At 53.3% G+C, this 16,012-nt stretch overlaps 6 protein-coding genes across 6 annotated transcripts; 2 read left to right on the top strand and 4 right to left on the bottom strand.

Annotated features, from left to right (window-relative positions):
- Positions 1-15: 15 nt before the first annotated feature.
- Positions 16-897, bottom strand: J7T55_003738 (phytanoyldioxygenase; the record flags this gene model as incomplete). Its single annotated transcript, XM_053143078.1, has 1 exon — positions 16-897. The coding sequence occupies one exon, from the start codon at positions 895-897 to the stop codon at positions 16-18; it is 882 nt and encodes a 293-aa protein (XP_052993984.1).
- A 723-nt stretch (positions 898-1,620) lies between these two features.
- On the top strand, positions 1,621-3,282 carry J7T55_003737 (alpha-galactosidase; the record flags this gene model as incomplete). The annotated part of the gene is made up of 1 exon (XM_053143077.1): positions 1,621-3,282. The coding sequence occupies one exon, from the start codon at positions 1,621-1,623 to the stop codon at positions 3,280-3,282; it is 1,662 nt and encodes a 553-aa protein (XP_052993983.1).
- A 55-nt stretch (positions 3,283-3,337) lies between these two features.
- On the bottom strand, positions 3,338-4,020 carry J7T55_003736 (uncharacterized protein; the record flags this gene model as incomplete). Its single annotated transcript, XM_053143076.1, has 2 exons — positions 3,338-3,703; positions 3,784-4,020. 2 exons carry the CDS (start codon positions 4,018-4,020, stop codon positions 3,338-3,340), a joined length of 603 nt encoding a protein of 200 aa, XP_052993982.1.
- A 619-nt stretch (positions 4,021-4,639) lies between these two features.
- J7T55_003735 (uncharacterized protein) lies at positions 4,640-5,813 on the top strand (the record flags this gene model as incomplete). Its single annotated transcript, XM_053143074.1, has 4 exons — positions 4,640-4,680; positions 4,760-4,820; positions 4,941-5,022; positions 5,080-5,813. The coding sequence occupies 4 exons, from the start codon at positions 4,640-4,642 to the stop codon at positions 5,811-5,813; spliced, it is 918 nt and encodes a 305-aa protein (XP_052993981.1).
- A 973-nt stretch (positions 5,814-6,786) lies between these two features.
- On the bottom strand, positions 6,787-7,724 carry J7T55_003734 (gpi anchored serine-threonine rich protein; the record flags this gene model as incomplete). The annotated part of the gene is made up of 2 exons (XM_053143073.1): positions 6,787-7,430; positions 7,496-7,724. The coding sequence occupies 2 exons, from the start codon at positions 7,722-7,724 to the stop codon at positions 6,787-6,789; spliced, it is 873 nt and encodes a 290-aa protein (XP_052993980.1).
- A 3,704-nt stretch (positions 7,725-11,428) lies between these two features.
- Positions 11,429-12,955, bottom strand: J7T55_003733 (uncharacterized protein; the record flags this gene model as incomplete). The annotated part of the gene is made up of 1 exon (XM_053143072.1): positions 11,429-12,955. The coding sequence occupies one exon, from the start codon at positions 12,953-12,955 to the stop codon at positions 11,429-11,431; it is 1,527 nt and encodes a 508-aa protein (XP_052993979.1).
- Between the last annotated feature and the right edge of the window lie 3,057 nt (positions 12,956-16,012).

Raw genomic sequence — 16,012 nt, 5'->3', positions numbered from 1 at the left:
TTTCAGCGAGCCCCCTCACCCGTCTAAAGAGTATCCAACGTCCCCAGCTTCCTGACCAAGTTTGACAAGACTTGCCTTCATCTTCTGAGCCCGTGTGAGCGTCTTCTCGTCCAGGCCACTGAAATCCACCCGATCTATCCAGTCCCTGAGCCCATGCTGGAGCACATTCCTCGCTCTCAGCGTTGAGCCCTCGACGTGCCCAGCGCTCCCATGTAGCGTCATCCTCTCTGTCCCCGAGCTGTACACTCCGCGGTGCAGGATATTGTTGTTGTAGAATACCACATCGCCAGCCTTGAGCTTGACGCTCATCTGCCCAGGGATCTCCTTTTCAAAGGGGTCCGCATTCCTCTCGACATCCGTCCTTGCCCTCGTGTGACTGCCTGGCACCGCGATGAGACTAGCGTCATCGTACAGTGCAAGGTTCCACTGCGCCGAGAACGCGGGCTTGTTCAGCCTCTCGAGCTCCTCCTCCGGCGTGGCGGTGGCAGGGATGTCATCGCGATGCCACCTCAGCTCGAAGTCTTGGTCCGGCCGCACCAGAAGGTTGAACAACTCCATGACCAGCTCGTCGTCGCTGCACTGCAGCAGCTCCTTTGTCGGGTTGACGATGGCGTCGCTGAAGTACACCTGGACGAATGTGGAGCTGTTGGGGAGGTCTGGGTGCATCATGCCCTGCACTCCCCATATGCCACCTTTGGCTACCTCTGGGCTATTTTTGGGCCATGGTGGAAACTGCTTGGGAAGTGTGCGGACAGAGGGCCACTTTCCCTCCCTGGCTAGGGATGTGACTTGGGCGGTGGCCTCGCGCAGTTTGGTGAGCTGGTCAGGTGTGATAGCCGATGGCACGACGACGAAGCCGTCGCGATTGAGTCGTTCGAGAAGAGAGTCGGCAGCCATTACGAAAGACGCGTAGCTTATGATATGGAAGTGACTTTAAAGTTGCCTTTGCTGGATCGGGTGGGATCGAGGATTGGCAGCTGAGTTATTCCTCGATGGTGGTTGGTGCTTGTTGGAGTGAGGTTGACATAAAGTTAGGTACGGGACCCCCTGTTCAGAAAGACCGCAAACGGGTTTGATCCGCGCTGCTGTGGTTCGGGGGTTTAAAAGATCATCCTCGCTCCTTGAATTGAGCTCCACTAGCCACTGCAGGTCATCAATACGGTCGCGCATCACAACTCCAGTCATATGCATGGAACGTTACAAGGCTTACCTCGCTGCACTATGCTGCTGCTAACCGGCAGACCCGCCGCTGGCCCGCGGCGCCAGGGTCTGTCAGGCCGGATACGATATCGACCCCGCTCCAAATTCCAGCTCCGACCCTCCCTTTGCACACGGCGACCACTGAGCTTCGATTGAGTGCATGTACGTATTCAATATATGCATCAATGGTTCAACAGGCGGCCAGCTAGCTTGGCGCGAGGAGAGCATCATGGCTACATTAGACGACGGGGCGTTTTTCTCAACGCCGCATCTGGGAATTGCGAGATATGGAATTCGGGCTGCTAGCCTCCCAACTGCTTCCGTAGGAGCTCTCGGTCTTTGTCAACTGTCTCTCTTTCTTGACCTGTCACTACGGCTTCAGATCAGACAGCACCGGCTCCAGAGAACTAAGCAAAGACCATGATGCTCGTCGCAATAGCCCAGCTCCTGCTTGCAAGCCATGTCACAGCAGGCTTCAACCCCCCTGGTGTGCTGTCACCCTTACCGCCGATGGGGTTCAATAATTGGGCCAGGTACATGGGAGGGTTGAATGAGTCCCTCTTCGTCGATACAGCTGAGGCAATGATCGCCAAAGGTCTTCTCACAGCAGGCTATAACCGCCTGAATCTCGACGATGAGTGGTCCCTGATGGAGCGTCTGCCCAACGGCTCAATGGCATGGGACGAGGCCAAGTTCCCACGCGGCCTACCGTGGCTGACGGATTTCATAAAATCCAAGGGCTTCATCCCGGGCATCTACACAGATGCTGGGAACAAATCCTGTGGTGGCTACCCTGGCGCGTATGGGTACGAGGAGATCGACGCTCGGGACTTTGTGGACTGGGGCTTCGAGTACCTGAAGCTGGATGGGTGTAACATGCCAGACACCACAGAAGGGACGTACAGGAGGGTGTACGGGAAGTGGCATGACATCCTCTCTGCAATGTGGCCCAAGCAAATGATATTCTCCGAGTCTGCCCCGGCATATTTCGCAGAAGCTGCCAATCTCACCAGCTGGTACGCAGTGATGGAGTGGGTCCCGCAGTACGGCGAGCTCGCAAGACACTCAAGGGACAGTCTGGTATGGAACAGCACCAACTATTGGCCAGACATCACCGGCTGGGATTCCGTCCTGTTCAACTACGGGCAGGAGGTCCGGCTGGCGCGATTTCAGCGCCCTGGATACTTCAATGACCCGGACTTCCTCAATGTGGACCATTTTGACTATACCCTGACCGAGAAGAAGAGTCACTTTGCCTTGTGGTGCAGTCTTTCGGCGCCCTTGATCCTCAGCACGGATCTTCTTAATATCACGGATGCCGAGGTCGAATACCTCACGAACAGGGACCTGATAGCCGTGGATCAGGATCCCTTGGTGCAGCAAGCGACGTTGGTCAGCCAGGATGGCATCTGGGACGTGCTAACAAAGAGCTTGTACAACGGAGATCGGTTGGTCACGATGCTGAACCGCGGGAACGTATCTGGAGACATCCAAGTCTCTTGGGCCCGGATTGGCATTTTCCCTGACGAATTGCCCACGCCGTCTTCGATCAATGTGAAAGACCTGTGGACGGGTCAGACGACAACAGTATCTCTAGATGCAGGCGGCATCAAGGCTATAGCTGTCCCGTCTCGTGGAACGGCCGTGTTCCGTCTTTCGAATCCCTCGGTAGGAGACGGCATCCGGACCTTTTCAACTGGACTGATTTTCAACACCTTCTCGCTGAATTGTTTGACTCACTCACTCTCTGGGTTTGCGACATGGTCCAAATGTCGCGGCAGCGATGCTCAGGTCTGGAAGGTCAGGCCGGACGGGCACATCAGCAGTCTATCGAGCACGAAGCAGTGTCTGGCTGTCGACAGCCAGGGCCAACTTGTGTCTCGGGAGACAGGATGCGCTGCCGGGAAGGAGAACAGATGGGACTACTTCGTCTCTGGCAACCTGATAAATGCTGCAAGTGGCCTGTGCGTCACTGAGAGCCAGACCGGTGTCGTTGATGGCAACGCAACAGCAACAGTGGCGCGCTGTGGGTACCTGACTAATGAGCAGGTCGTCGCGCTGCCAGTAGGAGTAGCATTATGATGAATGATCATAATTGAATACTTCAATTCGATATTACGGCATTTCTATTCCTCATCTATGACTTCCCACCGTGACCGTCATCAAGCAACTCGCTTTGCTTGTCGACTCCCTTCCATTTCCTGACGCCGTCTCCCTCGAACACGCCTTCGTCCACGACCCGACCACCCCAGCAGATGTGGTCTGCGACTTTGAACGCCTTCTTCCCCCTATCAGAGTGGATGCCCTTCAGAAGCTCAGGGAAAAGCATGACCATCCGCCTTCCCTCATCCATGATAGGAGTGTGGCACGTCTCGCAGTACACCTTGCAAGGTAGGTCATGGAGAGGCCGCCGCAGAGAAGGGGAATAAAAGTTCAATCCCTGAGCGCCATTCTGGAAGCGGAAGTCGGACTTGTGAAAGATGGCGGCCCACTGGAATGGGGCCTGTGACGACATGTTAGAATCCATTCGCATCTCCCAGGAACGGTGCCTGGTTCCTCCAGCTACTCAGGGTGTTCACTCACCGCGTGCATCCTCTGGCAATCAACGCAGTGACAATATTTCGAGGACAGCGGTTTCTCTCTACCTAGCTGGTATTGGATACTTCCACAGTGGCATGATCCTTCCCACTTCGCCTTGAAGTCATCATCCTGCAAAGGCTTTTGGTATGGGTGCTCTGTTCTCCAGGTGATGTCCTCTTCCTTCAAGGCCTCGTCTCCGTGTACGGTGCTCCTTAATTCAGGACCAGTCGGTGAAGACATGATTGATGTTGGGTTTGAGGGTTGGAAGACTGTGGCGAACTTACTGGTGACGGAGCAAACTCCTTTTGTAGCACTACGCCAATGACGTCAACTTGCAATTTTTACCCACCAGCAAGCTGAAGAACTGATAGAACATATTTGCATCGCAAAGTACCAGGATAAATTCATCGAGATCAATCTGAGTCTCTTCGCAGGGAGCAGTCTCTCCAGAGCACCTAGGCGTGTGCCAATATCAGATCATGGGAGCGCCCCCTGCTTTGCACCTTCCCAAGATGCCTGCCAGCACACTTGCGTCTTGGGTTTGATCGAGTGCAAAAAGGGAAAGAACGTCGCAAGAGTGCAGACAGAGCATTTTCAGGCGTGCGCAGTTGTCACATCAAACCTTTCTCTCCAACGTGAGCAGCCTCGAAAATTCCTTTCTTCCTCCAAAGCCGCCTCTGAATGCCTCACCTACCAATTTGACATCTCTGCGATGAGACGACTCGCCCTGCATCTTCCAGATTCTCAATAAGCACATCGGTCGTGCTTGATTGGAAATTACTCTCATCAATCCTTCGATTCACTCTTGTGAAGGACGACACCAGCGTTCGATTCTCATGCATCGAAACATCCTCACAAGATGACAGCCAAGCTGGACAGATTAGTCAAGCAGAACCTTGAGTATGTGCTGTTCCCCTCCCCTTGTCCCTCCCTCGAGGTTGCCGTTTCTTCTAAGTAGCTTTGCTAATCTCGAGCATAGCCTCTTTGAGTCTGGGAATCTCGCAGATGCTGAAGTCGTGTGCAATGGAAGAACATGGAAGGTGCATAAAGTTATCCTACGAAGCCGATGCTCCTGGTTTGAAAAGGCCTTCACAGACAATTGGCAGGTAATTATGTCCCAGCTATTCTCATTTTATCTAGACCTGGCTGATTTGTATTAGGAAGCAAAGACAGGCCGGATCAGTCTAGAAGAGGAAAGACCAGAGCAAGTCCATGAGCTTTTGAAGTTCATTTACTCAGGCCGTGAGCCATGTTGCCTCCTCCTGAACGTTGCAGGAAGGAATTGACTTGTCATCTCAGGATACATACCAGTCCCAGCACGCAAGCCCGCATGCATTCTGGCTTCCGTTCTAGAAAGCAACGTTGCTCTGTGGTGCACTGCTGACTTCTTTCTGCTGCCGGATCTGAAGGCCGACATCCAGGAGTGCCTTCTCGACAGATTTGCCGCTACGCTGGCGTTCTTCCACGATTTCAGCCTTTCTCTGATCGCGTCTAAGGCTGCCCACCATCAGCTTGTCGATAACAAAGACGTCATCGACAGCCTTTTCACTGTTTTCCCTAAAGCAGTCACCAAGATCTATAAACGCCCAGGTGCACGAGAGCTTCACAAACTGTTCGCCGTTTTCGCCTGTGGCTTGCGCGAGCATCTACCAGCGCACATCATGTGGAATCTTATGAAAGCCATTCCCGAATTCCAGCAAGACGTATCCACCGTACTGGTTGCCCTCCATTTTCCTCAGGCCACAAACGAGTTCGTGATTGGTGGATTGGAAGAGCTCTGTGTCTCCGAAGCCTGGGCTATCTATCACGGCCAATCAATTCGGGACCGTGCCAGCTTCAAATGCACTGGCTGTGGCAAACTGAACTCGAATTTGACATCTAAAGTAAAAAAATGCGATATGACGCTCGACCCATTCTCGCTAGGAACACGAAAGTGGTGCAACGACTGCGCTTGCCCGTCTATCAAGTCTCTTCTAAAGACTGTGACCGGCGGGTGGCCTGCTGGTGCTCCTGACCGTGGTGAAGCCAGATAGGTTCGGGTCCGTGGCACAACTGTCATATTTCCAATGTTGTGGTTTGACGGAATCTCAGTGAGGCGGATCAGACGGAACACGATGATTTGCTAATTCAAACTCTTGCCCGGACAGGTGCTATTACTTGGTATTCAAATGTATTCTTTATGCCCGTATCAACAAATGTGCTGCAGGTGGAGGTGAAACTCGATTTGAGGGTGGCTTGCAGCAGTCGACAATTCCGTGCCAGAAACCTGGCCAGGTAGGCAAATGTTTTGGGACTCCCAGGTTTGGTATCTTGACAAGAGGATTTTCAGAGCGATGCTATAGCTTATCGAATTCTCGGGCACGATGCTCATCATACGAACATTTGATCAAATTACGAGATGCTGCTTTCTGTTTTGTCATGCCTCAGCCGGTGCGTTGCGCACGCCAACTTCAGAACATACGTACGGCTTACATTGCCAACCTAAGGGATGGAAGTCTCAGGTGCCAGTAATCGGAGCTGGAAACCTGAATAGTTTCCCAAAAGCTGCGTGCCTTGTCTATAATTGAACAATCGGCCTGTCGACATATGGGGCTCGCCATGGAAATTCCAACAGGGTGACATGATCACAGGCCGGAGCTACAAGCTTGGCTCACATCAGAAAGCAGCTTAGAGTTTGGCTGGCCTCTTTAGTACACTTTCCTGTTTTTAACTTTGTCATAGCTCACATGAGAACTTGCTAGACGGCAGACCAAGTAAGTCCTAGCCCCCGAGATTTCCGCAAGGGTCTGCTACTGCGGTTTTCGACGAAACACCAAGCATAGCACTTGTAGCAGCGTAGACATGCACATTTCAATAATCATAAATCGGGATACGAAAAAATTCGTCTTCATTTTAATTGACCTGGCTGCCTGGCGGGGGCATCTAGGGTGGGTATCCAAACATTATGTTCAACGTTTCCTCCATCGTCCAATAACCACATGTCTTGCAGAATCACATGAACCCATCTTACAGAGCGAAGACGGCGGCCATGAGACCAGCGAACAGACCAACGGAGCCAGCGGCAACACGGCCAGCACCGTTGGCGGTGACGGGGACGGAGCCAGTGGCGGTGGCGGAGGGCAGGGAGCCAGTGCCGGCAGCGACGGAGGAGGTCTTCAGGGTGACGGTTCCGACAGCACCGCCGGGGGTGGTGGAGTTACCAACGGGGTAGACCGGGGTGAGGGTGGTCTGGGGCTGGGCGGGAGGGGGAACCGAGCTGCCAGCAGACGCGACGGGGGCGGGAGCCGAAGGAGCAGATGCGACGGGGGCGACGCTGCTGGTGACGGGCTTCAGGGTGGAGCTCACGACGGTGGAGCGGGCCGGGCAGTCGGTCACGGTGGCGGCGCACGAGGTGATGGTGACCAGCTCGGTGGAGTAGACGGTCGACTCGACGTTGACGTTGGCGGGAACGCCGGCGGCGGCGGTGGTAGCCGGAGCGGCGGTGGTCTCCGCAGCGGAGGACGCCGTGCCCTTGGCGATGTGGAAGGGGAAGGAGTACTGGAAGACCTCGGGGTTGGAGTCGTAGGTGATCTTCAGGCCGTAGGTGGCATCAGCACCGAGGGCGGAGTCGACGGCCCAGGCGTAAGAACCGGCACTGTTGTCAATGCCGCCTAGTGAAAACGTTGTGAGTGACTTGTTTTTATAGTAAGAGTATTTACAGGATGAGGAGACATACTGGCAACAACAGGTCCAAGCTGAAGAGTGGTGGCATCAGCACCCTGGAGCAGCTGGATCGAAACGGTACCAGCGTAGGTGGCAGAGTAATCCCACTTGACGGTGTAGGTAGAGCCAGCCGAGACGGACTCGTCCTTGGCGGGCAGAGAGATGGCATCGAAGCCAGCAGTCTGAGCCAGGGCGGCGGAGACCCAGGCGAGGAGGGTAGCAGCAGTGATGGTGACACGCATTTTGGCTTTTGTTTATGAATTATATTTGTTGGATATTGAAGACGAGAGGGCAGATTTAACTGGAAAACAGCAGGTGATTAAAGAGCGGCAGAATTGTAATAATTCGTGTAAAAGAGTGACTGGTGAATGATTCCGGGCGATTATACAGGACCGGTTTCTACTTCGGGGGTGAAGAGGAAAGAAGGAAGAGTTTCGTGAAAGTAAGCCGGCGTCGATTGGGGCGAGAGTTTTATTTGGACCTTGCGCCTCAACTAACGCCTCGTTGCTCAGTCAGGTGGAGGCCATCGTCGTATCGTCGCAGCCAGCGTAGGCGGGACCTGCGTCTGCTTATGCGGGGGTGTTCAGGGGCCATCCATCGCCTTAGTGAGAAATGACTCGGCCCAGGCACAGCCCGGGGCTATTGGACTAAGATTCAGGGGCAAATTGGAAAGGTAGGACCCTCCCCGTCCGCTGTCTGGTCTGCCCGGCTTGACGTCGCAATTTCCCCTGCTGGCCTGTCATATTGTCCAATGTGATTGAACGATGGGGTAAACACAGGCGGCGGATCACCCGCAAGATGGCTGGCAAATCACGCCTTGAGACGGGTTGGACGGTCGACACCCAGGCCAGGCGGCTTTCCTGGCGGCCTCTACCTGCACAAAGTAGGGCTGTCTCGTCGGGGCCGTGCACTGTCCCGGTTCTTGCGCGTGTGTCGACACAGTGATCGGCGTGCGTGTGTTGAATAAGCTTATCCCACAGTTTAGATGGACATCCCGTGATCAGATGACAGGTCTCGCTTGGAGCGAACAGACACTGAACTGTGAAAGACATATGGCGCTGGAAGTCCTGAAAATCACAAAACACAATTCTCGATTCGTCAAACCTTGCATACGGACACCCCATCTCGTCCAATAGAAACAGAATGCATCGGCAGACCGCCAGACCGACTGCGTGGTCATAGCCGTTAGGCTTGGATGTTGGCTGGTTGCGCCGTCCTTTTGCCGGGTCAACCGAGACCCCGTCAGCCGGGGCTCGTATCGTAACTTTAATTGAATAATACTGTCGAGGACCAAAAAGCCAAAAAGCGTGGTGGCGAATGAGTCGCATCCAGGTTCGCGCCAAGTTAGCGAGCACCCGAGGTCCAAAGAGGGCGAAATTCAACGACAAAAATAGCTCCCGCGAATAGGACGCCACCGGCTTGTCCATATCCACCGTCATCGGAGAAGGCCATCGAAGTCCACTTTTTGGTATAACATCAATGCAGTAGCCGTCGACATCCCCCCAGCTGCAGACTGGCCGGTGTTGGGAACTGGAGCACGATTGTAGGCAGTCTGAGTCTTGCAATCAGGAAGAAGATTACAGGTGGGTTTGGTGCTGTACTATCGAATGACAGCGTGCTGTCCACGCCGAGCGCTGGCGTCATCTCGTGCGCCGGCTTAGAGGATCAGAAGAACCGTGCACTTGCACCTTTACTCTCGCTGAAGCCCGTCCTCATCATGAAGCGAGGTGTTGCATGGCCCGAGTTGCACCGATTGCCAGGCTGCACAGACTGCGCGTGGTCTGGCGGACTGGCGGGAGCTTTGGGACACTGTGGGACGGAGGCACTGAGGGTGATCAATCCCGCTGATGGGCGTCTTGTGGAGCTGGCCATGATGGGGCGGAGATGACCTCGGGGAATTTCCACTTTGTCGGCCCGTCGTCGCGTTGCTGGTGGGCCTCGAGAAGGGGGGCGCAGCTGCTGAGCTGTCAGGCCGTGGAGTTGGCGTCGGCGGATGAGTGGGCATCGATGTGGACGTCGATGTGGGATGGTGGATTTGATTGTTGTTCATGCGAACCGTGCCTGGCCGTGCCTGGCCGCCTGAGCGCCCACTGGCGCCGTCGTTTGGCCATCCGGCTTCGAAACTGTGGGCCCAGGCCGTGCTGTTCCTGCATGTGCATCCATTTGTACCTGCGTCTGCATTTGTTGGCCAACCGCTCATCAGGTTGGGTGCGAATGTGACGAAAGGCTGCATCGTCGGCTTCAATGTTTGCTTCAGCACTTGCGGCTGTCGCAGTCTCAAGGTAGGAAGTCAGGAAGGCAAGAGAGCTTCGCGACGCTTGCTAGTTGGCGAGTGCCAGCCAATCTCATCCTCCCTTAACCCGCACATAGCACAGTCGACCCCCCTCCCCCGTACCGACAGAGCTTCAGACTTGCTAAGCTGCTTCTCTTACATCCCATTCTAGTCAATTCAAAGACAAAATCAACCACACTGTCAATCAAAGACCATCTGCTGCGAGAAATTGACACATTTAGAATTATTCGGTCATTTCGAATCAAACCAACGTTAGCCTGTCGCCGCCACGAATGAACGTTCTCCTCTCGGCCTCGTCAGATTTCCTCCACGATCCGCACTTGAAGGTCTCAATGCATGAGTTCAAGAATACCAGCAAATTGTGATTCGGTAATCCAATGGCAAGAAGATTGCATTGAATTGACTATCCTAGCGGCTCCTACCTAGTAGACTTCTCTTCACAACACTAGAGATATCAACACTTCACCGCGGGCGATATGGCTGAACTACTATCCCGAGTGGGCGTACTCTGGGGAGATATTGATAAGCAGGCCAGCGGTCCTTGGTAGAGATGTCCTTGCGGCTAAACATTGGGCTAGTGGAGATATGCCGCCAAGACTTGTAAGTCGTGCGAGGTTGTTGGGACCTGCGGTTATCCGTCGATCTTATTACGGAACCGCCCCTCTTATGGGTGGACAACGTTGCCGTTCAGCATCTATCGTACGAAGATCCTGCTTTACACCCAATGCAGGGTATCTCCACTCCGATCTCCACCGAAGACGGGCATTCTTGAACTTCAAACTGTCTGTTGTGAATGTTGATAGGTAGTAAAGCAACATACGGGTTTCAACATCAGGCCTGCAGCAAAACCGCCATCGTCACGCAAATCCCCGGGAACTTGAATCAATTCAGAAGCAGTCTGAAGAGTTTCTACTATAGCTAATCACCACATTGCAGATGGCCAGTGATAAATTGAAACAAGAGGCCGCGTGGTCAAGGGCAATCGGTTGGCAGCTCCGCGTTGCCCGCAGACAGTTGTCGAGGCAAGTCTTGGGCTTGCTCTATATCGGGTCTCTGCAGCTGCCAATCCGAAACTCTAGGGCAACTGCAAGCAAGTTCAGTATCTAAATTGTAGACAAGATCAGATCCACAGTCCTTCCCAATTGTCAGTTGGGGAGGCAGCGTGCTGTGTGTCTGAGGCTATTCTGGAAGGTAAACTTCAAATTCACGCTATGCTCTCTTCAGAACCATTTTGTATGTCCTTGGATTCCATAAGTGCACATTAATGCACCCAGCTGATCATCCGCCGGACTGTCTAGTTTTACTGCCCCTCCAAATCATATTCCTAGAGCGGCTAGAGCACCATTGAAAAATATATGAATCAAAGACGGCGAACAAAAGGAAACACCTAGGCTAACTCAGGCCTCAGGGTAGTCCTTTGGTGTGCGACGGCCCATGTTTCCAACTCGGTTCGTTGATCATCATTCGTGAGATTATCGCAAAAACCAGCATTGTGCCTGCGATCCTGGCGTAAATATGCCATGGTGAATCCTTTCCACCTGCAGTTTCAGGAGATTTGAGGAGGCTTGTGCTTGATATGCCCTCCTAAATTCAGGCGAGCAAGTCTTGCATCGATCCACCCGTACCAAGCCAAGTCTCGCGGTCTGCAATTTCTCAGTGGCTCGGAAATATTGGGAACTCCCTCAGACTATAATTCGGTCGAGGCTTGATGGGATCTTGCTGGCCCTTGGCGCCAGCCGTTCCAGCTCGTCGGAGGTCGGCAAGCTTTTCCCACTCTCGGAGCGGCGGGAGACTACGCCCTGGCGACTGCGTGTTATCCTTCGCGACTGTGTGCGGCTGTCGAGGCTGGAACGCCGCCGGCGGCATGTTCTTGAGCTGCCGTATAAGTTCGGACTGCTGGTCCTCTGGAAACTTGGCGGCGTGGGCAGCGCAGCTGATTGCCTCGCGGTCGGGGCTCGTCGACTTCTGCACACTGCCGTTGAGCATGTGGACTACTTCCCAGGCGAAGTCTGCCATGTCTCGCGGGCTCATCCCGACGACCGCCCGAGAGATGACCTCCCTCATCTCACGGGCGGGTTTGTCCATCGTGAGCATACCCATGGACTGCTGGATGAAGATCTCGCGTTGTCTTTCCGTCAGATCGAATGTGCCGCAGATGACCTCTCGGGCCTCGCGGAGGAGGCCGGTCAATGATAGCTGGTGATTTAATTCTTCGAGAAACGCTGGCCTGTCGGCATCCGATACTCTTTCCCGTAGCTTCAGAATATCCATTAAATCATTCGCAAGCGAAGGAACTTGGTCGCTAGTGCCTGTGCTGCCGTTCGTGGCCGGCGTAGGTGTCGGTGCTGAGCCCGTTGATTCCCGGTGGATCAGCTCAGAAACTGAAAGAGGGTTGGGTCGAGGCACTCCTGGTGCCCTCTCGAGGGCTCGGGGTAACGACTCCACGTGGGTAGCGCAGACTTGCAACGGTAATGGAGGCGGCGGCATCGAGGTGGGCGAGGAGGATGACCAACGCATTCCCTCCGAGGCCGAGGACGCTCTTCGCACGCTATCGGGGGTACTACTTGAGCGTGGCCCAAAGGATGATGATCGGTCCAGATAGTAATCATTGTGGCCCATCACTTGGTTGTTTGAGCTGGTACTATTGCTCGGAATATCAAGAGACGGCAACCTGATCCTTGTGAGTTCATTGCCGATAATATCATGTTCCTTGCTCTTTTCTGCATGTTGAGGAGAATATGATTTGGCAAGCACACCATGATGGCTGTCATGAGTTCCGTTCCAATTGTGCTGATGCCTGTTTTCTATGCCCTGCAATTTTCTGATTTGTTCTTTCGGTCCTTCAGTTATCCCCCTATTCGAAAGGGGAACAGGCGAAAGAAGAGAAGTTGCCGAATTGTCCGGTCGACATTTCGATTGATTCAGCCCCACGTTCGGGCCAGTCGTATCGGACGATGTTACTCGGGGTGGAGTGTCGGGAATAGATCCATCGGACGAGTCAGAGTCGCCGTCAATCGCAGATGGCGCATGAGGACTCGAACTCCGTGGAGGTGATAGAGGCTTGCCAATGTTTTGCCGCTTCTTGTCCGCGTTGACTATTCCTCCGGAGAGACAGTGGACATTCTTTGGGGAAGAAGGTCCATTGACTGACCGCCAGGGTGGCTCGATACTTGGAGCCATAGCAACGGGGCAAGACGTGGATCTGCAATGGTCTAGCTTGGGTCTATGAAACTGCCTAGCTAGGTATTTGTGACTTGGAAAGAATCGTTCGGGATAGAGCAACCTAGGTTGGGCAATAAGTATTCGAAGAGGCGATCAGACTCTGTTCGGACGATGATATCAACACAGGACTCTGTTCGGACAACAATATCAACCAAGGTCACCGATGGACTCCGTTCGTGTTCCTAAATTTAACTTCGAGAAATCGTTTCAACGATGTCTGAAAATGCCGGAAAATACTGAATTCAGAGGCACAAAAGTTTCGACTTTTCTTATAGCAGACTTCAAGGGTAGTCGAAAGAAGTCCTATACAGAATTCAGAAGGGCTAAAAGGAAAGGACGAGGGACAAAAAAAGGTTCTGACCATGATGAAGATCGGAGGGCGACTTAATCTGCGCTTGATTGACTTCAATCGAGAGCATGGGAAATTCCGTCGGCGTGCATATGCTCGACGAGTGAGTGAGGCAGACAGTAACGCCTGGATAAGCACACATCTAGAGACACCCCCTTCCTTCAGGCTGGCAGCCTGACTTGTCTCACCCTGACCTTTAAAAAGCCCACGCATGTGCGAATCTTTACGATAGATATGTAGATCGAGATTTCATCACATGCCCTGTGAATGTCATCGATCTTGCTACATGGGAATTCTGGAATGCCATCGGTGGAATGCCATCTGTTGAGTACCGTCCGGACCACACCGATGGTGGGGTGCGCTCGCAAGCTGTCTTTTCTTCTGTCTGCATACGGCTTAGCCACAAGCAAACTGACTGCATGAGTGGTGACCCAGGAGGTTCTAGGCCCTGCTAGTAGTCGCTGATCGGTCTGTCGAACTCGCCACACATATGCAAGGTGTCTGCTTTTGACAGCCAAGATACCCCCCTTCCATCTGCCCCTCCGCCAATGCAGCTATGATAGGACGTGTGGTCTTACACAACTTGGTACCAGCAGCAATAACTCGAAGCTGGGGCGCGTGCCTGCCGGGCGTAACCGTTGAGGCTCAACGTCGTCCAGACACGAAGGCCATGCTTGATGTAGCAGTTTAATGCGGGACTGGGGAGCCTTTTTCAGGGTGGTCTACATGCGGCCCAGTCACCGCTTAGTTTTAATCACCTCCCTGCGTATTACCTCACCAAGCTCGGCTACCAGACGCCACTGCTGGAACACGAAAGGAATGGCCGGTGAACAGCACCGGATATGGGATTACCAACATTGTGAAGAGGGGAGGGGCCATGGCAAATCTTCGGTCTTGAGTGGGAGAGTGGTATCCGGGCATGGCAAAGCCGGTGATGTATCAGCGAATCAAACCAAACATGATTGTGGCAACATCATACCCAAGGAACGTGGATCCGTTGTCTTTAATATTTGAATCGCGACGTCGATCATGTCTACATGAAGTGTACGATTCCGAACACTGTGAATCAGTCAAACGGCCTGGGTGCTTAAGAGGACAAACATTAAGCTTTCAGGTTCACTGTCGGGTATATCCAAGCCAGGTCCCTCGTCCTTTTTGGAAAATGCTACTCGTATTTTGTTATGTGCCTTATATGGGAGTGCAGAGAGCCACGGAAAATACCAAGCATTCGCAATGGGACTGTATGCAAACGCTTGATTCGACCTCTTCATTTGCCGCCAGAATCATCTATCACTTGCAGATCCCACAAAACGGGGCTGGGCTATCCCCACCATCTGTCCCTTTGCTTCTCCTTACGGCTTAGACCAGACTCCATCTTCCTGCATGTCACCTTAAAATCGGACGCACACTGGCTGGTCTTGCTCGGAGGGAGCGCCGAGGTGGCTGAGACAAACCGAGCCGCGTTATCGGGGAGCAATTGGCGGGAGCTCGACTACTAGAGGCCAGCAAGGCGTTCATTGCCGTTGATCGAAGGACGGCTGAGGCGATTTGCGTCTCAGTGCTCACATGCTGGCATCAGGAGATGTGGCGTCAATAGCTTGGGACTCCGGCATTGAGGTTGCAGAGACTGCCAGGATGCAAAACTGTTCACTGCAGAGAAATTCAAAATGGGACAGAATACGCCTTTGCTTGAGATCTGAGCGATTTAGAACATTATGAATATTTGTAGAGACGATGGTGAGAACCCATGGAATGACTCGGCATCAGCATCCGATAGAAGACCACGGAAAGGTTCCATGTACATGCCCCGTATCCGCGCACGCCAAGCCTTGTCTGTTGGTTAGATAGACCCAGTCGAGCGAGCCAGAGTATTTGGCATTTTCCTACCACAGTAATGCAACCGTCGGCTATACCTTCCACTAGGGCTAATGTGGCAGTTGTGGCTGCTCCCACAACCACAATAGATACCTATATGTACAATGCCCCGGATCATGGGTTCGTCCAGCGCGACCACAAAGATCAATGAGGATGTTGTGACCGACGGTAAGCCTCAGCGATGCCGTTATAGCCTGGAGCCGCCCCATCCCTCCCCACTGATGGCAATCACTAAATTCTGGGCGTGGTACGACCAGGCCGATTGAGCCACTGCTTGCAACGGACTGGTTGACAGCTTTAACGATCGGCTCCGATCATTGGAAACGATTTGTTGACATGTCAGGCGAGAATCGTATCCGTTTAGGCCGCAGTCGCCCGCACACCACATGGAGCACCTTGAGTCGCCACAATGATCGTCTGGGGGGCTCTGATAGGATCTTGTCCTGCAGGGGTGAGCAATCGATGTTGTGAAAGCCAGGTTGGTTCCCCAGAAACCCATCGCACCACTGCGTGCGCCTCTGTCGGCATCGTCTGAAATCATATCGTCAAATTAGGGTGTTCATTGAGTTTCGTAGATGTTGCCGGATAAGAGGGCTATAAACGAGGTAAGAAACACATTTCTTGTCTCTGTACCCAGACACCAGATACTTATGTGTCTTCACGACGCTGTTTCCATCTCCGGACATCGGTCGGTCTTTCAGCCATACTCAAATCCAGGGTACTGTAAGTAAGTTGCAGTAGCCCTTGTCCTAACAAGCCTCGCCATTAGAACATTGAACCGCATCTCCGTA

The sequence above is a fragment of the Diaporthe amygdali genome (assembly GCF_026229845.1).
Source record: "Diaporthe amygdali strain CAA958 chromosome Unknown NODE_13_length_1014660_cov_65_381101, whole genome shotgun sequence".
Lineage (NCBI taxonomy): Eukaryota > Fungi > Ascomycota > Sordariomycetes > Diaporthales > Diaporthaceae > Diaporthe > Diaporthe amygdali.
Note: the sequence above shows the minus strand (reverse complement) of the source record. Positions and strands in the feature narration are given on the sequence as shown.